Genomic DNA, 18,876 nt, shown 5'->3' on the forward strand with positions numbered 1-18,876 from the left:
GCAGCACACTTCCAACTGGAGATGGCGCCTTCGTACATTCCACCCCCAAAACATGGACGCCGTCCGCCTGCAACGACCAAAGCTGAGGGTGAAACAGAACCCACCAAAGTAGATATGAGCAAACCCCCCAAACCAGGAGCCAGAGGTGCACCACTGGTGAGCTAAATGTCTATGGAGATTCTCAGCCATGGTTCTCCCAAAGGTGCTTTTTTCAAGAGGCAAGTGGACTTTCTGGTTTTTCTTTGGAGACGTTTCGCTTTCTCATACAAGAAGTTCTGACAGGATGGTGGGGAATGGAAGGATTTATACTCCTTGCAGGCAGCTGGTCATTTGCATCCTTTTAGAGAGTCGTTGAGGCCACCTGGAGGTTTATCTGTGTCTTTAAGATCACCTGAGTGGTGCAAATGTGTGTGGAGCCTCCTTGGAACTGTTGAAAGGACTGTGTGGTAGATTGGAGATAGATGATGCCATATCCCTCCCAGTGGTGGGATTCAAAATATTTTACTACGGTTCTGTGGATGTGGCTTGGTGGGTGTGGCAGAGGAAGGATACTGTAAAATCTCCATTCCTGCTCACTCCAGGGGAAGATTACTACAAAATCCCCATTTCCTTCCAATCAGCTGGGACTCGGAAGGCAGAGAATAGATGGGGGCGAGGCCAGCCAGAGGTGGCATTTGCCGGTTCTCCAAACTACACAAAATTTCTGCTACCAGTTCTCCGAACTACTCAAAATTTCTGCTACTGATTCTCCAGAACTACTCAAAATTTCTGCTACTGGTTCTCCAGAACTAGTCAGAACCTGCTGAATACCACCTCTGATTCCTTCCCCCTCTGTTCAGAGAGAGAGAGAGCTGTTCAATTTTGACTCTCTCTCCAGTCTACAACACAGTCCTTTCAACAGTTCAAAGAAGGCTCTGCACCCATTTGCACCACTCAGGTGATCCCCAAGACACTGATAAACATCCAGGTGACCTTAATGACCTGCTAAAATAATGCAAATGACCAGCAGTCTGCAAGGAGTATAAATCCTTCCATTTCCCACCATCCAGTCAGAACTAAAGAAGCTTCTTGGATGAGAAGCAAAACATTTTCCAAGAAAAAAAACAGAAAGTCCAGTTGCTTCTTGAAAAAAAAACACTTTGGGGACACTGGTGAGCTACTGATAGGGTGGTGTGGAGTTTTCTTTTGCAGTTGTTTTTCAACCATCCTCATTTAGAGATGGCATTCCATCCCTAATATCAAAAGAGAAACAAATTTGGATCCCCATATGTCGGGAGGGACCCGGTGGCTCAGTGGCTAAGATGCTGAGTTTGTCGTTCAGAAAGGTTGGCAGTTCAGCAATTCGAATCCCTAGCACCGCGTAACGGAGTGAGCTCCCATTACTTGTCCCAGCTTCTGCCAACCTAGCAGTTTGAAAGCACATAAAAAATGCAAGTAGAAAAATAGCAACCACCTTTGGTGGGAACAGCATTCCGTGCGCCTTTAGTGTTTAGTCATGGCCGCCACATGACCACGGAGACATCTTTGGACAGCGCTGGCTCTTCGGCTTTGAAACGGAGATGAGCACTGCCCCCTAGAATCAGAAACGACTAGCACATATGTGCAAGGGGAACCTTTACCTCTATTGGGAGAGCAAGGTTCTGGCATCCTGTGGGACCAATGATCAGTGTTAATATTTTGCCTTTCTGACTGGGTTTTTTTTCAAGATTTTTCTGGGCTTCAGTGTTTTAATTCCCCTTTGAGGAATTATTTGAAAAAAAATTAACTTATTTTTGCATTTTCCTTTTCCTTTTGGTAGCTGCCTCAAATGCACTTTTTGGATGGAAAAGCAAGATACAAATCTAATAATAAATTTGTGTTTTTGTTTTGGAATTCTCATGAGGTAAAATCACAACAATCAAGGATGTATTGTTATATGTGTAATCATTTTGCAATTTCATGAGGTGGAAAAATATGGATTGGCTTCCTGCAAAATTATGTGGCTTGTTATTTACTTGACATTTTCTGCTTGTGTTGAATTAATTCTATCTTGGCCTTGTCTTTTTCTCCTCAGCCTGGAGCAAAATGGGTTCATAAATTTCTTTTTTAAGGATTGGGCCAGTCTTCTCCGGAAATACCACAAGTGATCAACTGATACAGTGGCACCACTTTTTATGAAAAGCCAAAAAATAAAACTTTTCCACCAGCATCCAGTGATTTATAGATTTTACCTTCTATTTTCACAATAAACATAATGATTACACTCCTGTATAGGACTTTATAGATTGATCTACTTGGGTTAGGATGGCCAAAATTGAGGATTCATATCTGAGTAAGGGTATGATGTAATAGGATGTTCCAATAAACCTAGGGATGCGATGGCTCAGGGGGCTAAGACGCTGAGCTTGTCGATCAGAAACGTCGGCAGTTCGGCGGTTCAAATCCCTAGAGCTTCATAATGGAATGAGTTCCTGTTACTTGTCCCAGCTTCTGCCAACCTAGCAGTTCGAAAGCATGTACAAATGCAAGTAGCAAAATAGGGACCACCTCTGGTGGGAAGGTAACAGCGTTCCATGCGCCTTTGGCATTTAGTCATGCCGGCCACATGACCACAAAGGCATCTTCGGACAGGCTGGCTCTTCAGCTTTGAAACGGAGATGAGCACCGTCCACTAGACTTGGGAACGACTAACACATATGTGTGTGGGGAACCTTTACCTTTAATAAACCTAGTAAGGGTGTTTTCTGAAGAGGTCCAACCCAGATTTCAATCAATGAACCCATTGCCTGCTAGGGTTCCATGGCTGAGGTAGACTTGAAGTTGGGAATCTCCGGTGTTGTCTCATATCTTAACTTACAATATTACTTTGATCTCTTATCCTTCTCTTGATCCTCCTTCCCCTGTTCTTCCTTCTGCTCCTTGTCCACCTCCTTGTACTGCTCCTCCTCCCACTTACCATTCCCCTGCCTTCTAGCACTGATGATGTTCCCTAGCTAGGTAATGAAATGTCTGCAAGAAGACAACCAAGGTCAGAGAACTTCAAGGACATCACTCTCCTCCTCCTCCTCCTCCTCCTCTTCCTCCTTTTCTTCTCTTCCTCCTCTCTTCCTCCTCCTCCTCCTCCGCCTCCCATTTACAACATCCCTGCCTTCTACAGTAGCACTGATGATGTTCCCTTGTTAGGTAATGAAAACCTCGTAAGGAAATAACCAAGCTCAGAGAACTCCAAGGACCCCACAGTCCTAGCCCTCTCTCCCTCCCCCTCCAATGATCAGTTTGCATTTTCAGGTAAGCCTTCTTCACTTCAGTTTCACCTTTACAGATTAGAGGCAATGCCTTTACCCAATTTGATGGTCCTGAGATGACACAAATTGAGCAATGCCGCCATCTCCTGACCAAAAAAAGGAAATAAATTAAAAACAAATCCAATGAAAAACAAATAAAAGACCACATTGAAGGAAATGTAGCAGAGACGTGTGAGTCTATGGCAGTGTTTCTCAACCTTGGCAACTTTCAGTCCTGTGGACTTCAACTCCCAGAATTCCCCCAGCCAGCTATGCTGGCTGGGGGATTCTGGGAGTTGAAGTCCAAAGGACTGAAAGTCGCCAAGGTTGAGAAACACTGGTCTATGGTGACCACAAAATCAGAAAGAGTCTTAAGATCATATTTTTACAACTAGCAAATTTTATTAAAAGGCCTAAATGTTTGTGAGACACAACTGGCCAAAGCACCTGAAGGCAGGACAAGGAGCAACGGATGGAAACTAATGAAGGATGGAATCAACCTAGAAGGAAGGAGTAATTTCCTGAGAGTGCGAACAATTAACCAGTGAAGAAGTTGTACGTACTTCATCGCTGGAGGTGTTTAAGAAGAGACTGAAGTTGCTTCAAAACTAAGACAACATTGGACAGTCACTTGTCTGAAATGGTATAGGGTCTCCTGCTTGAGCAGGGGTCTAGTCTAGAAGACCCCCCAAGGTCTCTTCCAGCTCTTTTCTATTCTACTGTATCTTCAAAGCCATAATAGGAATGCAATAGCTGGGAAGACCTCATGTTGACTGACTGGAGTAATTTCTGTTCGTTGTAAACCCATTAGGAGATCTCAACCAGAAGAACCAAGCTTCTTCTTTAGACACTTTGAGGAACATCTAAGAACCTCTTTTGGGGTATGAAATTCAACATCTCTCATGGTCCCTCCTCCCTCTGTTTAGTCCTCAAGACATGAACCTGCCTTTTAAAATTAAAAATATACAAGAATTCTGTTATGGTAGTTACAAGGAACAAAACTGGTTGGACAAATGCAGGCAATGTGATGGCTAGGAGTAAAATTGGTCTTCTTTTGTGTCCACCAGCTCCTTATTTTACTTGACTTTTGAAAAAACTGATTCAGAAATAAATAACTGTTCTGACCCCTCTCGTTCCACACCAAAGCACACTCAGAGCCAGAGATAAATTACGGCATTTAATTAACAGACACACAGGTCCTTGGCAGCAACCTGGCATAGACAAGCTTGGGCAGCAATAAACACAGATAAGGCTTGGCAGCAATCCAGCCTGCCAAGCTCATACAAAGTTCTCCGACATTCGATTCTGTGTTGACTTCTGCAAAGAGGGGCGTGTGCACAAGAAGCTTTGTATAGTCTGGAGAGGAGCCTAATGACCACCAGCTGAGTGCAATTACCTCCTGTAATTGCGTAATTGTTCCTGACGCCTATTAGCTCTTCGATGGCGTGCATCCAGGAACAACTCACTACTGGCTTCCGGCTCACTCTCCCTTGTCTCCTCCCCACTGGTCCAAGGCTCAGGTGCCTCCTGGTGGCCAACCAGCCTCTCTGTGTCCTGCTCGGAGTCAGAGCCCTGTCCAGGGTCCTCCACATCCTCCAGAGCCGACTCATAGGGCCCCTTGCTGTCGGAGTCTGGTGGCAGCTCCAACGGCTCCTGCTGGGCCACAACAAATAACTATGTTTGATTGTTGCATAAGTCTGTTGGCCTTCATTTATCCTCAAAACAGGATAGACAAGTGGCTGCCCAGACTCTTCTTAAAAACCTCCAGTGATGATGAAGCACCCACAACTTCTGAAGGCAACCACTCTACTGATCTAGTTTTTCCTCTGAAAATTCTTCATCTAGGGAAGTAGAGATGATGGCGACTAGGAAAATGGAGCATCTGATACAGCCCTTATACAAAATGCCATCAACCCTTCAGGTAGTATAGTATAGCCTTTATTGTCATTGTACATCATGTATACAATGAAATTGGTTTTAGCCTCACTGGTGCAATCCATGACAAAAATACAAACAACCTAAATAATATAAAGAATAATCCCTATGCAAGTAATTAGTGGAAGGGGGAAGAAAAGAAAGAAAAAGAAAAAAACTAGTCATACGTTTCTGCATGTGCGTGGAGTAATTGTGGTTGTGTTGAAGAGTCTGATAGCCCAAGGATGGAAACTATTTTTAAACCTATTTGTTTGGCTGGCTATGCTTCGATGTCTATTGCCTGATGGTAGAAAGTGCGAAGACACACTGACCTGGGTGTGAATCATCTCTGAGTATCTTCCTGACTCTGCTAAAGCAGCGAGACCTGACAATGTCATCCAGGGGTGTTAGAGGGCAATCAATGGTTTCTTGTGACGAATTGATCGCTCTCTGTAGTGCTTCCCTGTCCGCAGTGGTTAAACCAGCATGCCCTACTGTAATGAGAAGGAAGAAACCACACCTAATGAGAAGATTGAGGGCAAAAAAAGAAGGGGATGACAGAGAATGAGGTGATTGGATGGAGTCACCGAAGCAGAAGGCATTAAATGGACTCTAGAGGATGATAGAGGTCAGGAAGGCCTGGAGGAATGTTGTCCATGGGGTCACGATGGGTCATGATTTTGCAACTAACAACAACAACCATACTGTAATGCAGTATGTGAAGACACTTTCTATCCTGGACCGATAGAAAGAGGTCATCAGGCGTTGTTCCATCTGATGAATAACATATATAGGTAACTGTTCTGACCCCCCTCCATCCGGTGAGTAACGCCGACACAAGCTTACTGTTAGCCACGCTTTATTCAAGTAATTACTCACAGGCAAGATGTTGGCAGTAACCCAGACTCCCACAGATAAGAGATTTAATACACACAAGAGCTTCTTCAGCTTGGTATAAAAGGTTGTGTCCTGCAAAAGATCTCCTCCCAAAGTCTCTTCTTACATACTCTCTTGGGAGGAGCCAAGCCACAACCACCTGGGCTTGATTATCTCTTATAATTGTTGCCTCCATTTCTCTGCCCTTCTCTGCCTGACGTCAGGGACAAACTCCCTTTGCTCTTCACCACTGCCTGATGTCAGGGACAAACTTTCTTTGATCTTCACCACTGCTCCATGCCTCAGGCACCTCCTGGTGGCCAACCAGACTCTCTGGTCTCTGCTCGGAGTCTGAACCCTGCCCAGGGTCCTCCACATCTTCCAGAGCCGACTCATAGGGTCCCTTGCTATCGGAGTCCATCGGCAGCTCCAACGGCTCCTGCTGGGCCACAACAGGTAACATAGATAACGTATGATGAACAGGATTGGGGTTACAGACCAACATTGGTGAAGGTACCGATGGCTGAACGAAGCCCAACTATCTTCTGCTTCAGAAGAAACTCTGTCTGTAAAATCAACCCGAATGATGAATGTTGTGTTTTATTTTTTACTTGCACTGTTTTCAAGTTTAGTGTTGTATTGTCTTGTATCCCCTTCCCTATAAATTGTAAGCCGCCCTGAGTCCCCTCAGGGAAAAGGGCGGCCTATAAATAATAAACTCATAAACTCATAAGCATCATAGAGATTTGAGCACGGGGCTGGACTTCAAGACCTCCAAGGTCCCTTCCAGCTTTGATTGATTGGTTGAGTGAAAATCTCATCAAATGTAAATTCCCTTCCCACTGGAGTACAAGTAGTCTTTGACTTACAATAGTTCGCTTAGTGACGGCAGTTACAATGGCACTGAAAAAGGTGACTTATGGTCATTTTTCACACTTATGACCATTGCGGAATCCCCATTGTTACATGATTTACATTCAGATGCTTATTTATGACGGTTGCAAGGTCCCGGGGTCACGTGACCCCCTTTTGCAACCTTTTGACAAGCAAAGTCAATGGGGAAACCAGATTCATTTAACAACCATGTTACTAATAAAACAACTGCAGTGATTCACTTAACAAATGTGGCAAGGAAAGTCGTAAAATGGGACAAAACTCATTTAACACATTTCTCGCTTAGCAACATAAATTTTTGGGCTCAATTGTGGTTGTACATCGAGGACTACCTGTACATCTCCTATATTACCCTTTAAAAAAAAACTGATTATAAAAACCAGAAATTATCAACGGCTTTCATCGACCCGTTTCTAAATTGACGAGATCAGCTTCACATTATTTTAAGATGACACTTTCCCATTGTTGCACAGTTTAGGTTTTATAATGGCACTCTGTGGTCCTGTACTGCTTTATTGAGTTTAGTTTTATTATGTCTTATTTTTGGATTTATTATTGTGAGTTGATAAGAATGATTCCCTAGGAAGCGGCTTATAAATAAAAATAAATTATTAGAAATGGGGGGGGGGGACCCCTTTGCTTTTGGTACCAAATACAATCAAAATGTTGTCAACTTGAAACTTTATGAATTCATATTTTTTGTTTTTATTCTAGTAGACATGCCTTCTATTTAAAGGCACAGCTCACAAACATTCACACACTATACATCCTATTCCACATACTTATGTTGTCTTTGGTTGATGAAGGAAGGGAGGGAGGAAGGATGGATATGGGAATGAGAGAAGAAAGAAAGTTAGGAAGGAAGTTAGGAAGGGAGGGAAGGAAGGAGTTTGAGTTTTGAGTTTCATTTTATTTATATGCCGCCCTATTCCCGGGGGGACTCAGGGCGGCGCACAAACCCAAGGAGAGGAAGGGAAAGACACACAAACTACAAAAGTACAGGGCATTTAAAAACAACCAACAGCCACACAATTCGAGAGGGGAAGGGAACTCATCGACCCCAGGCCTGCCGACACAGCCAGGTTTTAACGGCTTTCCGGAAGGCCTGGAGAGAGGTGAGGGTCCGAATCTCTGCGGGGAGTTCGTTCCAAAGGGCCGGAGCTGCCACAGAGAAGGCCCTCCCCCGGGTAGTAGCCAGATGACATTGGCTGGTAGACGGAACCCAGAGGCGGCCTACTCTGTGAGATCTAATGGGTCTTTGGGAGGTAATTGGCAGCAGGCGGTCTCTCAAGTACCCAGGTCCAATACCATGAAGGGCTTTATAAGTGACGACTAGCACCTTGAAGCGTATCCGGAGACCAATCGGTAGCCAGTGCAGATCGCGGAGGATAGGTGTAACGTGGGTGTACCAAGGTGCACCCACAATTGCTCGCGCGGCTGCATTCTGGACGAGCTGAAGTCTCCGAATGCTCTTCAAGGGTTGCCCCATGTAGAGCGCATTGCAGTAGTAGGAGGAAGGGAGGATATGAGAATGAGAGAAGGAAGGAAGTTAGGAAGGATGGATATGGGAATGAGAGAAGGAAGTTAGGAAGGGAGGGAGGGAAGGAAGGAAGGGTGAAAGGAAGATGAGAAAGAAGGAAGGAAGCAAGATGAGAAGGGGAGAAACAGACAAAAAGGAAAAGAGAGCGAGAGAGACAGGAATGGACACACTGCACGGATTTTAGCAGCAGGATGTAAACAAGGTTTTTTCCAATACAATACTGGATGCATCTGCAAAACTTGTAGTACAAGGCAAACTTTAATGTCAATATATACAGAGTCTGAAATAAAAAAAACTGAAGGGGAGAAAAAATTCTGAACAGAATAAATACAATATGGTACAAATCCAGAGTCTGTCCGAGACATGAGAGTTACAATACTGACAACAGTGTGGTGAGAGGAGAACGTTTTGTGTGATTTTAAACCTTTAGGAAGTACTTCGCCCAAATACCACGTAAATAAAACTTGGTTATTTGGCGATCCTGTCGTGCTTCTATGGCTCTGCAGCTGAAGATAAGGATCCAGTTTCAGATGGAACATATTTCAACATACAGAGCCATGGGAAAGCATGGTCTAACACATGCTATTCCATTCCTCCTTGCCATGCAACAGTTGAAAACCTCCCGATCATAGCTTTCCGTTACATCCTAACAAGGCACAAGATGGACAAAAACCCCAGTCTGACAGCAATTTCAAATGATGGTTATAGAGTTCATCCCACTGAACAGTGCCTGGGTCTCGAACCAGGACTGTATGTTTTCCAGATGACAAGCTCAGCTTTAACCACTGGCTCAATATTCCCCCATTGTACCGTAATTTCTAAAGAGTGGTGTGGTGGCCTAGAGGTGGAACTCTCACCTCACAATCAGGAGGCTGTGAGTTTGATCCTAGGTTGAGGCAGATATTTCTCTCTGGGCACAATGAGAATATATCTGCTGAAAAAAAAACTCTGCATTGGCAACAGGAAGGGCATCTGGCCAGTAAATACTCAGCTCCATTCAGTTGCCCAGACTCCACCCCACAAGAGATTATGGGGTCATTAAAAGATGATACTGTAATTTCTAAACTCTCACAATACTGAAAATGTGATCCCAGAGAGGAGGGCCAATGTCGCGACAATTCAACGTGCGGTCTCGACAGTCCAAGACCGCCATTGACACTTTTGCCACTGGACGGTCCAGTTCGACCTAAACCGTCCCGTAGAGATGGTGAACAGGAAGACAAAGCCTTGCTGGTCTCAGGGACATTGCAAAGTCCCTGATTGACCCAAGGGAAGCGCTTCAAGCCGGCGGCAAACAGGCAGCCCTAGGCTGACAAAGTCGGAGATGGCTCTGGAAGGAAGTGAAAGTGAGTCCATCTGGTGAGGTTTTTTTTTTTCTATTCTGAGAAAGACTGCCCAAAGAAAGTGTGATCCCAGAGCTTCTTAACCACTCCTGATCATTTCAACAAGTAGAAGTGATTTTTCTAGAAAACCATAGTTGACAAACCTCTATTTGAGGTTGCTTCCATTAGTATCCAAACCAGAAGAGGAACTTACAGCCCCAGAACAGACCATGTACATCTCTGTCAAAGTACATCTACCACCATGTTCCAACGAAGGAACATGGTGGTAGTATGGAAGTATGGATAAAATTGTATTGTTCCTACAAGGTGAGAGCAATCCCTGTGGTAAATAATTAACCTTAGGAGCATTTTTTTTAAAAGAAAAGGAAGTCTCTATAAGGAGGGTCTCTTTATCTCTCGGGTAACTTCAAGATACATGTGAAGTTCTGCTTTTGAAAAAGTCTTCCAGCAAGTGCTATGAAGAGAAAAATTAATAGTTTGCCCCTTTGGGTTCATTCCATCCACATCAAAGCAGGGGTGAAATTCAGCAGGTTCTGGTTAACTGGTAGTGGAAATTTTGAGTGGTTCAGAGAACTGGCACATACCACTTCTGGCTGGCCCCAGAGCTGGGTGGGAATGGGGATTTTGCAGTATCCTTCCCCTGCCACGCCTTCCAAGCCACGCCCACAGAACCACTAGTAAAAAAAATTGAATTTCACCACTGCATCAAAGTCATTGGCAGTCATTTCCGTGCATCCTGAGGGAGGGTTCAAAACCACTTTCACTTATCAGATTAAAGAAAGAATCACTTTTAGAGACCAGATATCCAGAGTCTTCTAGAATTTTCTACTGTGCTTATCTGCAAGCAAACTGGCTCTCGGGATACTTGCCTCCAGGAGCTTAGAAACTTATCACCAACTATCCAGAAAATTATAATTATTGCAACCCACCCTTCAGAAAAGTGACTAGGCCTCAAATATGCTCATGAAACAACCAAAACATGAGATTTGGCTGTTGAAAAAGTCCCTGAGATTTGTTGATTTCTTGCCAGTCGGAGTAGACAATATTGGTCAAAAGGTGCATTTATTCTGATTTGAGAGAAGTCTGATTTTCTGTAGGTATAATAAGAAACGTATGGCTGAGATAATATGTATCCACTCCTTAAAGGAAGGATTTGTCTAAACAAAATAAATCCATATATTTATTTTTGCTCCTGAAATGAATGAAAAAAGTAGCCTTTTTCCTCTTGTAATTTATGACCGGCATTTCCAGTTTCCTGTAGCTCTGTGAACATGTTTCATGAATTTTAACAAATGCATTCTATTTTCAGATTTTAGTCTTAGCAGTTTTATTTGATCCCAAATGAAGTCATCAAACAAAAGAATAAAATATTATTCAGCATAATATGCAGAACTCTCTCGATCTCATCACAAGAGCTCTCTAATTCATTAATGGTTATTCAAGGAAGGTCATCCCAAAGGATGGTTCGATATTGTTAGGATGTTGATCAATTGCATTATTTTACAATAAAATATCTCAGTAATCCATATTGGAATATCTTTCTTTGCGGTTGGGGAGGGAGATGCATTTTCTAAGAATACATGCCAGTTTGAAACTAATCAAGATCCAATATGGGTTAACCTGACCAATTTCATATTTTTTTTTGAGTAATCCTCCCAATCCTCATTGGTTTTATTCTTCCCACTGAATTTATGGATATACGAGGAATTTCTCCTCTACTTGAGGCAAAGTTTGATCAGAAAAGACCAAGGAATGTTTCAAATCTTGCACTTTTCAGGGAACACAAAGTCGATATTAAAAGGAAAAAAAAGAGGGGGGAAAACATTAATATAAGCATTTATCTTCAAAACTGTTTATAAAATATCAGAGAAAACAAGGAATTCAGACAACTTTTCAATGTGTAAATAAATAAAATCTGTTGTGAAATATGGCATGTGATTAAAAACATCACTATCTTATAACTTAGGAGGAATAAAAATGCTGTCCCAGGATGACAAAATTCAGAACTGAAGACCACGAAGAACAACTGAAGACAGCAGAGTGCGCTAGCTTAATTAGCAAGGTAGCTTAATTTGTCTTGTGTCAATACCAATCAAGGTAGTTTCATTTGTCTTTTTCTCAATACCAATCAAGTAACAAGGTTCAATCCAGAATGCAAGTGCAAAATACATCAGTCCTATTGTTAAATGAAATGGGCACAGACTGTGTGACACCAAAGTTCACAGATGAAACAAATCTAAGCCTCAGGACATGAGAGCACAATACTGGAGTTTACATCAAACTCATAGCCTTTTAGATATAGGGTACAAGCTCTACACACCATATTCTGTATCTAATAATATTCTGTATCTAAGCAGGGGTGCCAAACTTTGGCGACTTTAAGACCTGTGGACTTCAACTCCCAGAATTCTCCAGCCAGCCATGAGAATTCTGGGAGTTGAAGTCCACGAGTGTGGTATAAAGCCCTTCACTCCTTATTCTATATCTAAGCAGGGGTGGCTAACCTTGGCAACTTTAAGACTTGTTGACTTCAACTCCCAGAAATCCCCTGGCTGGCTGGAGAACTCTGGGAATTGCAGTCCACAGGCCTCAAAGTTGCCACGGTTGGACACCCCCGATTTAAACTATTATCAAGCAGAGATCTACTTACCCCTTCTTGAAAAGGTCCAATGATGGTGAAGTCATACATAAAGTTTAAGTACAACAGATTATTTATTATCCTAACAACCACCACTCTTCAAAAGCCTTAAGAAAGACACGGCTAGGTTGAACCAAATCTACAGCTTCTAATGAAGGAGTTACACGCTATCATCTCGGTGTATGCTCATGGATTATTATAGCTGTACATGATTTTTTTTTTACACATAATTGGCTGACACCAACAGAAGTTAAGGGCTTCCATCATGCATTTTGCACTAGGATATGCATTTTCAAGGGTCCTTGGCTTGTCGTAACCCGCGAATCAAATGCATGGAGTCCGCCAGTTAATGGGATCAATGTACAAAACCAGAGCACATCATGTTTAATGTTTTCTTTTCTTTTGTCTTTACAACAGGGCCAAGGTAGCAAAAATATTAAAACACTGACCTTTTCTTCTGAAATGAAATTTACAACTTGAGCAGCGTCTCTGGTCTCAACTAATACATCATCTTTATAAACCGGATGAAAACTATACAGTATTTAAAAGTATTAACATAACGCGAGCGATCTCCGAAATGAAATGTGTACCGAAATTCCTCACCACAGTTGCAAAATACCCTGATGCTACTGAAACCAACCTACGAACAGCAATACATCCTCTAAAAAACTGGTAGACGTTTTTTTTTTCTTTTTCTTTTTAATTTTGTTTTCTTCCTTTCTTCAACTGAAATTCAAGTAGTGTAGGAGGAACTGGTATATATGCCTTTTAATTCACAGGGCAGGCAGCTGTTTCTTGGGATTTTTTGTTTTGTTTGTTTGCTTGCTTTTCTCTGTTCCACGCGGACTAAATGTTCCAGCTGAGCTATAAGTCTGTGGATGTTAGCTTTTTCATGCTTCTCCGCTGAGCCAAACTTGAAGCGGCAACAGGTTCTAAAACAGGCTGAAATGTCTTGTTGTTCAAGGCAGAATATGTAGCAGCCATGGCACCCTGGAACATACATATGACATTAAATGACAAATCAATCCCGCCGTCCTCAATCATCATTAAGATACAGATTTCCGTACTCTTGACAAGTTTTGCCTACTTTACCTTTACTAGATGTGGTGCGTCTTGCCGATTTAACTGATAATGTGGCAGCTGATCTCTACAGGCTATCCATGAATGTTTGAGAACTTGCTCTGCGGTGTATCTTTGATGTGGGTCCACATGTAGCATATGAGACAGCAAATCCTGGAGCAAAGAGATAAGAAGAGTTGTAAGTACAGCTTAGAGAAGAGGAGGTTACAAAGAGTTGAACGTAGCCTTTGTGACATTGTCCCTCCTATCAACAAAGATGATCAGGGGACTAGGGGGTAAAACATATGTAGAACAGTTGCAGGTCTTCCCAAAATGTATTGCAATATGTCAGACTCAATCATCCAGGCCGAAGGTATCTAAAAGGTTGGATCATGGCAACTGGACCAAAATTTATTAAACTGAGACGTTTTGCTTTCCATCTAGGGCAAAATAAAAAAAAAAAGTTAGGCAGAAGGTCAGAAAGTTGTTGTAATATGCCAACTTTTGCCACACCAACTTCAGGTATGTCTCCCCAAAATGTATTGCTGCCATGATTCAAGCTTTTAGATCCTTTTGGCCTGGATGATTGAGTCTTCATTGACCTACTGCAATGGAATGTAGCCTGGATTCCCAGGGGAGAGGAGGAGCTTTCCAGAGGAGCAAGAGACAACTCAGTTCAGATTGTTTGTGTGAGAGAAAGTGGGTGAAGACTGCTCATCCCTAAGAGTTCCCAGGGTATATGCTTGAGATGGCTGATAGCCTGCATTAGTTTGGCTAAGATTCTATCTATAGGTGAAGAACAATAAAGAAATCTCCTTGGAAGAATCATAAAGTCTATTTCTTGATTTTTGGAACCTGGCATTGAAGTATATGACATTTTAACCAACGGTTCACCTGCAATTGCATTTACACAGCTGTCTACATCTTTTTAATAGCAATAGCAGTTAGACTTATATACCGCTTCATAGGGCTTTCAGTCCTCTCTAAGCGGTTTACAGAGTCAGCATATTGCCCCAAACAACAATCTGGGTCCTCATTTTACCCACCTCGGAAGGATGGAAGGCTGAGTCAACCCTGAGCCAGTGAGATTTGAACAGCCGAACTGCAGAACTGCAGTCAGCTGAAGTAGCTGCAGTGCTGCATTTAACCACTGCGCCACCTTGGCTCTTATAAAGCACTAGCTGATAAATGGGCATTGTCTGGATATTTATTTACAGGGGGAAAATGTCCGGACCAAACATAATTTCTAATGTTGGATTTTCCCCCTTACCAGAGAGAACCCCCTTGTGGAGTACTGTGAAGCCGTTACCATGTGCTGTACAGTAGAAGCCATTTTATGGCAGTATAGTAGAAGCCATTTAAGGCACAACAGATGTATCTTAACAGAACACACACACACACCGAGGGGTGTTAGGGGTGTCTTACCCCCACAGTATTTTTTTTCCAGAGAGTAAGTCATCTCTGTACCAAGTTTGGTTCAAATTGCTCGAGGCGTTCCAGAGTTATGCTGGGAACATACCCACATACAGACAGCCAATTTTAGATAGATTAGATAGATAGATAGATAGATAGATAGATAGATAGATAGATAGATAGATAGATAGATAGATAGACAGACAGACAGACAGACAGACAGAATAAAAATATGCTGATACCTTTGCAGCATCTGACACAGTGTCCCAATTGCCTCCACTTAAAGAAAATTTTCCACTACCTATCCGTAACAAGATTTCTTCAGGGGTATCATTGGGCCCATTCGCAAAAGGTGTGTACCTAAAAATATTTTTAAAGAAAGGATGTTAGTTTCTTTTGCATAAGTAGTTCAGAAACATAGATGGAACTTGCTGATTTAGGACAGATTTTTTTTTTTACGCTGGATTGATCCTATAAAATAAGCAGAAGAGTCATGGCTTCAAACATCTGTAAATTCATAGCGATGTCAACATGGCGCATCTCACCCTGCCAGCATTGTATAAAGAAGAACACCCAAGCTCCAAATATCACAAGCAGCATCGTAGCCTTGCCTCATGAGGACCTAGAAGAGGAATTAAAACTCTATGTTATTGTTAGAAAGACGAGCCTTCACCACACTCAGGTTTAGAAGTAAATTTAAATCAGTGTTTTTCAACCTTGGCTACTTTAAGATGTGTGGACTTCAATTCCCAGAATTCCTCAACCAGTGTGCAGGCTGGGGAATTCTGGGAATTGAAGTCTGGGCACCTTGAGGTAGCCAAGGTTGAAAAACACTGATTTAAACTAATGACCACAGTGCTGCTTAAATAATATAGTTACTTTTCCTGAAATGCTGCAATAATATACAGAACAATAATCAACATTTAACTAAACTCTGGGTTTCCATGTTTGTTTCTATACAGTAAGAAGCCCATTTATCCATGCTTTTGTGTGAGAGAGTAAATCAGATTAACAGATTAACAGAGTTGGAGGGACCTTATAGATCATCTATTCCAGTGGTTCTCAAACCTTTTCAGTCCACTGCCCCCTTGGTGCTACAAACTGATCCTCAGTGCCCCCCACCCAGTGGTGGAATTCAATTTTTTTACTACCGGTTCTGTGGGTGTGGCTTAGTGGGCGTGTTTGCACAACGGAATGAAGATAGTAACAGTAAAATTTAAAACTGTAACAATTAATTGCACATTTATTCAAAATCCAATTTAAAAACTTTTTTAGTTAATGTTAATTCAACAAAATTGTTGAACATGAGCCAGTGATACCAGGTTTTCAAAGTCTGATAGTCATTTATCAATAACCTTAGTAACTAGTAACTTAGTAAACTCAGTAAAATTTAGTAACTACTTCACTGTTCAGTAAATTCTTAATGTGATGGATGGGCTTGATGAAGTGATACTAGTTTTGTCTGGTTTTAAGTCACTTAGCAGGAGTCTTAAATCACCACGTTCAGTAATCTGGAGTCAATTTCTTTGCTTGGAGAGAAGTTGGATGACCACACCGAAGCCACGTTCCACCAAATATGATGTTGGAAATGCAACAAGGAGCTTCTTAACCACTGTCCATAGTGCAGGATAGTGATCAGAAATTTCTTTCTGTAACCAAAACTCTTGGTACGATTTCTTAAACTTTGGCTTCAGCTCAATGTCATTTTGCAGCTCTATGGGTTGTTTCTCCACTACCCCATTTTCCTCAATATCTGAAAATGGATTTATCACCCAATCTGGAATTTCCATCAAAAAAAGATCCTGATATCACTCAGACATCTAAGTCTTAGAATGTCAGAGAAACAACTTTAGCTGGATAGTCAGATCCCTGCAATAACATCATTGTAATTTTCAGTTTCATTAATTTCCACAATATCAACACTAGCTTTGCTACTAACCTCTTCCAAACCATCTGCATAGTCTTTAAGATTTGGTGGTCTAAATATCAAAAACGGTTGACTCACATCACACATTTAAGCAAAACTGAAGTACAATCTATTTTTCCTTTTTTTTAAAAAAAATCTCAATTTTAAGATTCGTATTTGTTTTCATCCAGTTCCCATCCAAAAATGGCAAGAAACTCTGGTGTCATTTTTTAAGGCAACCATGGACAGATAATTGCTCATACTTGCCTTAATTTTATTGGCCAAGTTTCTTATTGGCTATGCTAACCAAGAGGTGCTCTGGTCATTGTTAACCCTGCTGCAAAATTTATGTGTGCACATATCCACACATACAAAGGCATACAATATAATCTTATCTCCTTCAGATTGCCAATTATTTTGCACGACACAGACATTCTGCCTTTAAATGCTTACGTGGTTTCAATGGCTAAACCTCTGCTCGCCGAACCAACTATTCAAAACCAGTAATTCCTCAAGGAGAGAGGATGGGAATGGGGATAGTTCAAAAACTAAACACATATCCTAAAAGAAAATCCACCCGCGACCAGCATTGAGTGGAGCTTTTATAAGCTTTAGAATAAATGAGCTGGAAGGGACCTTGGAGGTCGTCTGATCCAGCCCCTTGCTCAAGCAGGAGAACCTATACCAGAGGTCTTCAAACTTGGCAACTTTAAGACTTGTGGACTTCAACTCCCAGAATTCTCCAGACAGCTATGGACTTCAACTCCCAGCTATGCTGGCTGGAGAATTGTGGGAGTTGAAGTCCACAAGTCTTAAAGTTGCCAAGTTTGGGGACTCCTGATCTATACTATAGTAGTATATACATATAGTATACTATACCTATATCAAAGAAAGCTCCCGTGAGTTTAACAACACCCGCATTTCCAAGGCTAGAAACGGAAGATTGCAATGTGAGTTCCTTCCTGCTGGTAATCCAAACCTCCCTAAGCAAAATCCACACCACCAAAAGGGAGTGACCGCACTTCTGCTCATCACACCCTCCCCCCAGTTACTTTTACCCAGCAGCATCTCCATGCAAAGGAAAAGGATGGCACAAAATATGTGACCGTTTTTTAAACCAGTGGCAAAGAGCTCTCTCGCAAGCTGAACTAGAATTCGATTGGTGGGTTTCTCCCCCCCCCAATAACACCCTGCACGATCTCCCCGCCCACCGACCGTTTTTAAAAAAAACCTTTTCACAAGCCAAGCTGATTGGTTAAGATTCTGGCGGTGTTGGGGGGGGCGGGCAATTGAAGCGGTGCGCGCCGCTCTCTTGGGAGGAAGGCAGTGATTGGAGGGGAGGGTGATGTTGCTTAAAGGGAAACCCGCAGCTATTTCCAGGTTTGTTTGGGTAATTTCGTCCTTCTGCCCGTGCTGATGGGCTTTAAACAGTCCATCTTCTGCTTGGCAAGTTTCTCCTTTCCATCTGAGAATTAGCTAAGGGGAAGCTACCAACCTAGGGGTGATGCCCTCTGCAGCCAACACAATACACAATCTTTTTTTCCTCGCCCTCTTAGCACCTCCCCTGCCGCCCCCTTGCCTCTTACCACCCCCCGGCTGCCCCCCTTGCCTCTTAACACCCCCCCGTCATCTCACCGCCCTGCAGGGGGCAGTACCGCCCACTTTGGGAACCACTGATCTAGTCCAACACCACCACGCCCGCTCAAGCAGGAGACCCTACACCATTTCTGATAAATGGCAGCCCAATCTCTTCTTGAAAGTCTCCAGTGATGAAGTTTCCACAACTTCCAAGGGCAAGCTGCTCCATTTTTTGATTGTTCTCACTTTCAGAAAGTTCCTCCTTATTTCTAAATTGAATCTCTCCTTGTTCAGTTTCCATCCATTATGCCTTGTCTGGCTTTTGGATGCTTTGGAGAATAGCTTGATCCCCTCTTCTCTGGGGCAGCCCCTCAAATATTGGAAGACTTCTATCATGTCTCCCCTGGTCCTTCTCTTCACTAGACTAGCCATGCCCAGGTCTTACCACTGTT

At 42.5% G+C, this 18,876-nt stretch overlaps 1 protein-coding gene and 1 long non-coding RNA gene across 3 annotated transcripts in view; one reads left to right on the forward strand and one right to left on the reverse strand.

Annotated features, from left to right (window-relative positions):
• The first annotated feature begins 30 nt into the window (after positions 1 to 30).
• On the forward strand, positions 31 to 2,188 carry LOC148043165 (uncharacterized). Its single transcript, XR_015698352.1, has 2 exons — positions 31 to 156; positions 2,054 to 2,188. It is a non-coding gene; the product is annotated as an uncharacterized LOC148043165 (long non-coding RNA).
• A 10,335-nt stretch (positions 2,189 to 12,523) lies between these two features.
• RPS6KA6 (ribosomal protein S6 kinase A6) overlaps positions 12,524 to 18,876 on the reverse strand; it is a 72,037-nt gene continuing 65,684 nt past the window's right edge. The window contains exons 19-22 of one of the 2 annotated variants that reach the window (XM_087727908.1): positions 15,486 to 15,562; positions 15,183 to 15,300; positions 13,561 to 13,701; positions 12,524 to 13,458 (exon numbers count right to left, since the gene is read on the reverse strand). In XM_087727908.1, the coding sequence (XP_087584034.1) occupies positions 13,333 to 13,458; positions 13,561 to 13,701; positions 15,183 to 15,300; positions 15,486 to 15,562 (462 nt within the window). In that variant the 3' untranslated portion in view covers positions 12,524 to 13,332. Of the gene's footprint in view, positions 13,459 to 13,560; positions 13,702 to 15,182; positions 15,301 to 15,399; positions 15,563 to 18,876 lie in introns of those variants that run through there. The other variant, XR_015698370.1, reaches the window with a different exon arrangement.

This window comes from Thamnophis sirtalis, unplaced genomic scaffold (genome assembly GCF_051295495.1).
Source record: "Thamnophis sirtalis isolate CommonGarterSnake01/CBP01778 unplaced genomic scaffold, rThaSir2_p1.2 scaffold_13, whole genome shotgun sequence".
NCBI lineage: Eukaryota > Metazoa > Chordata > Lepidosauria > Squamata > Natricidae > Thamnophis > Thamnophis sirtalis.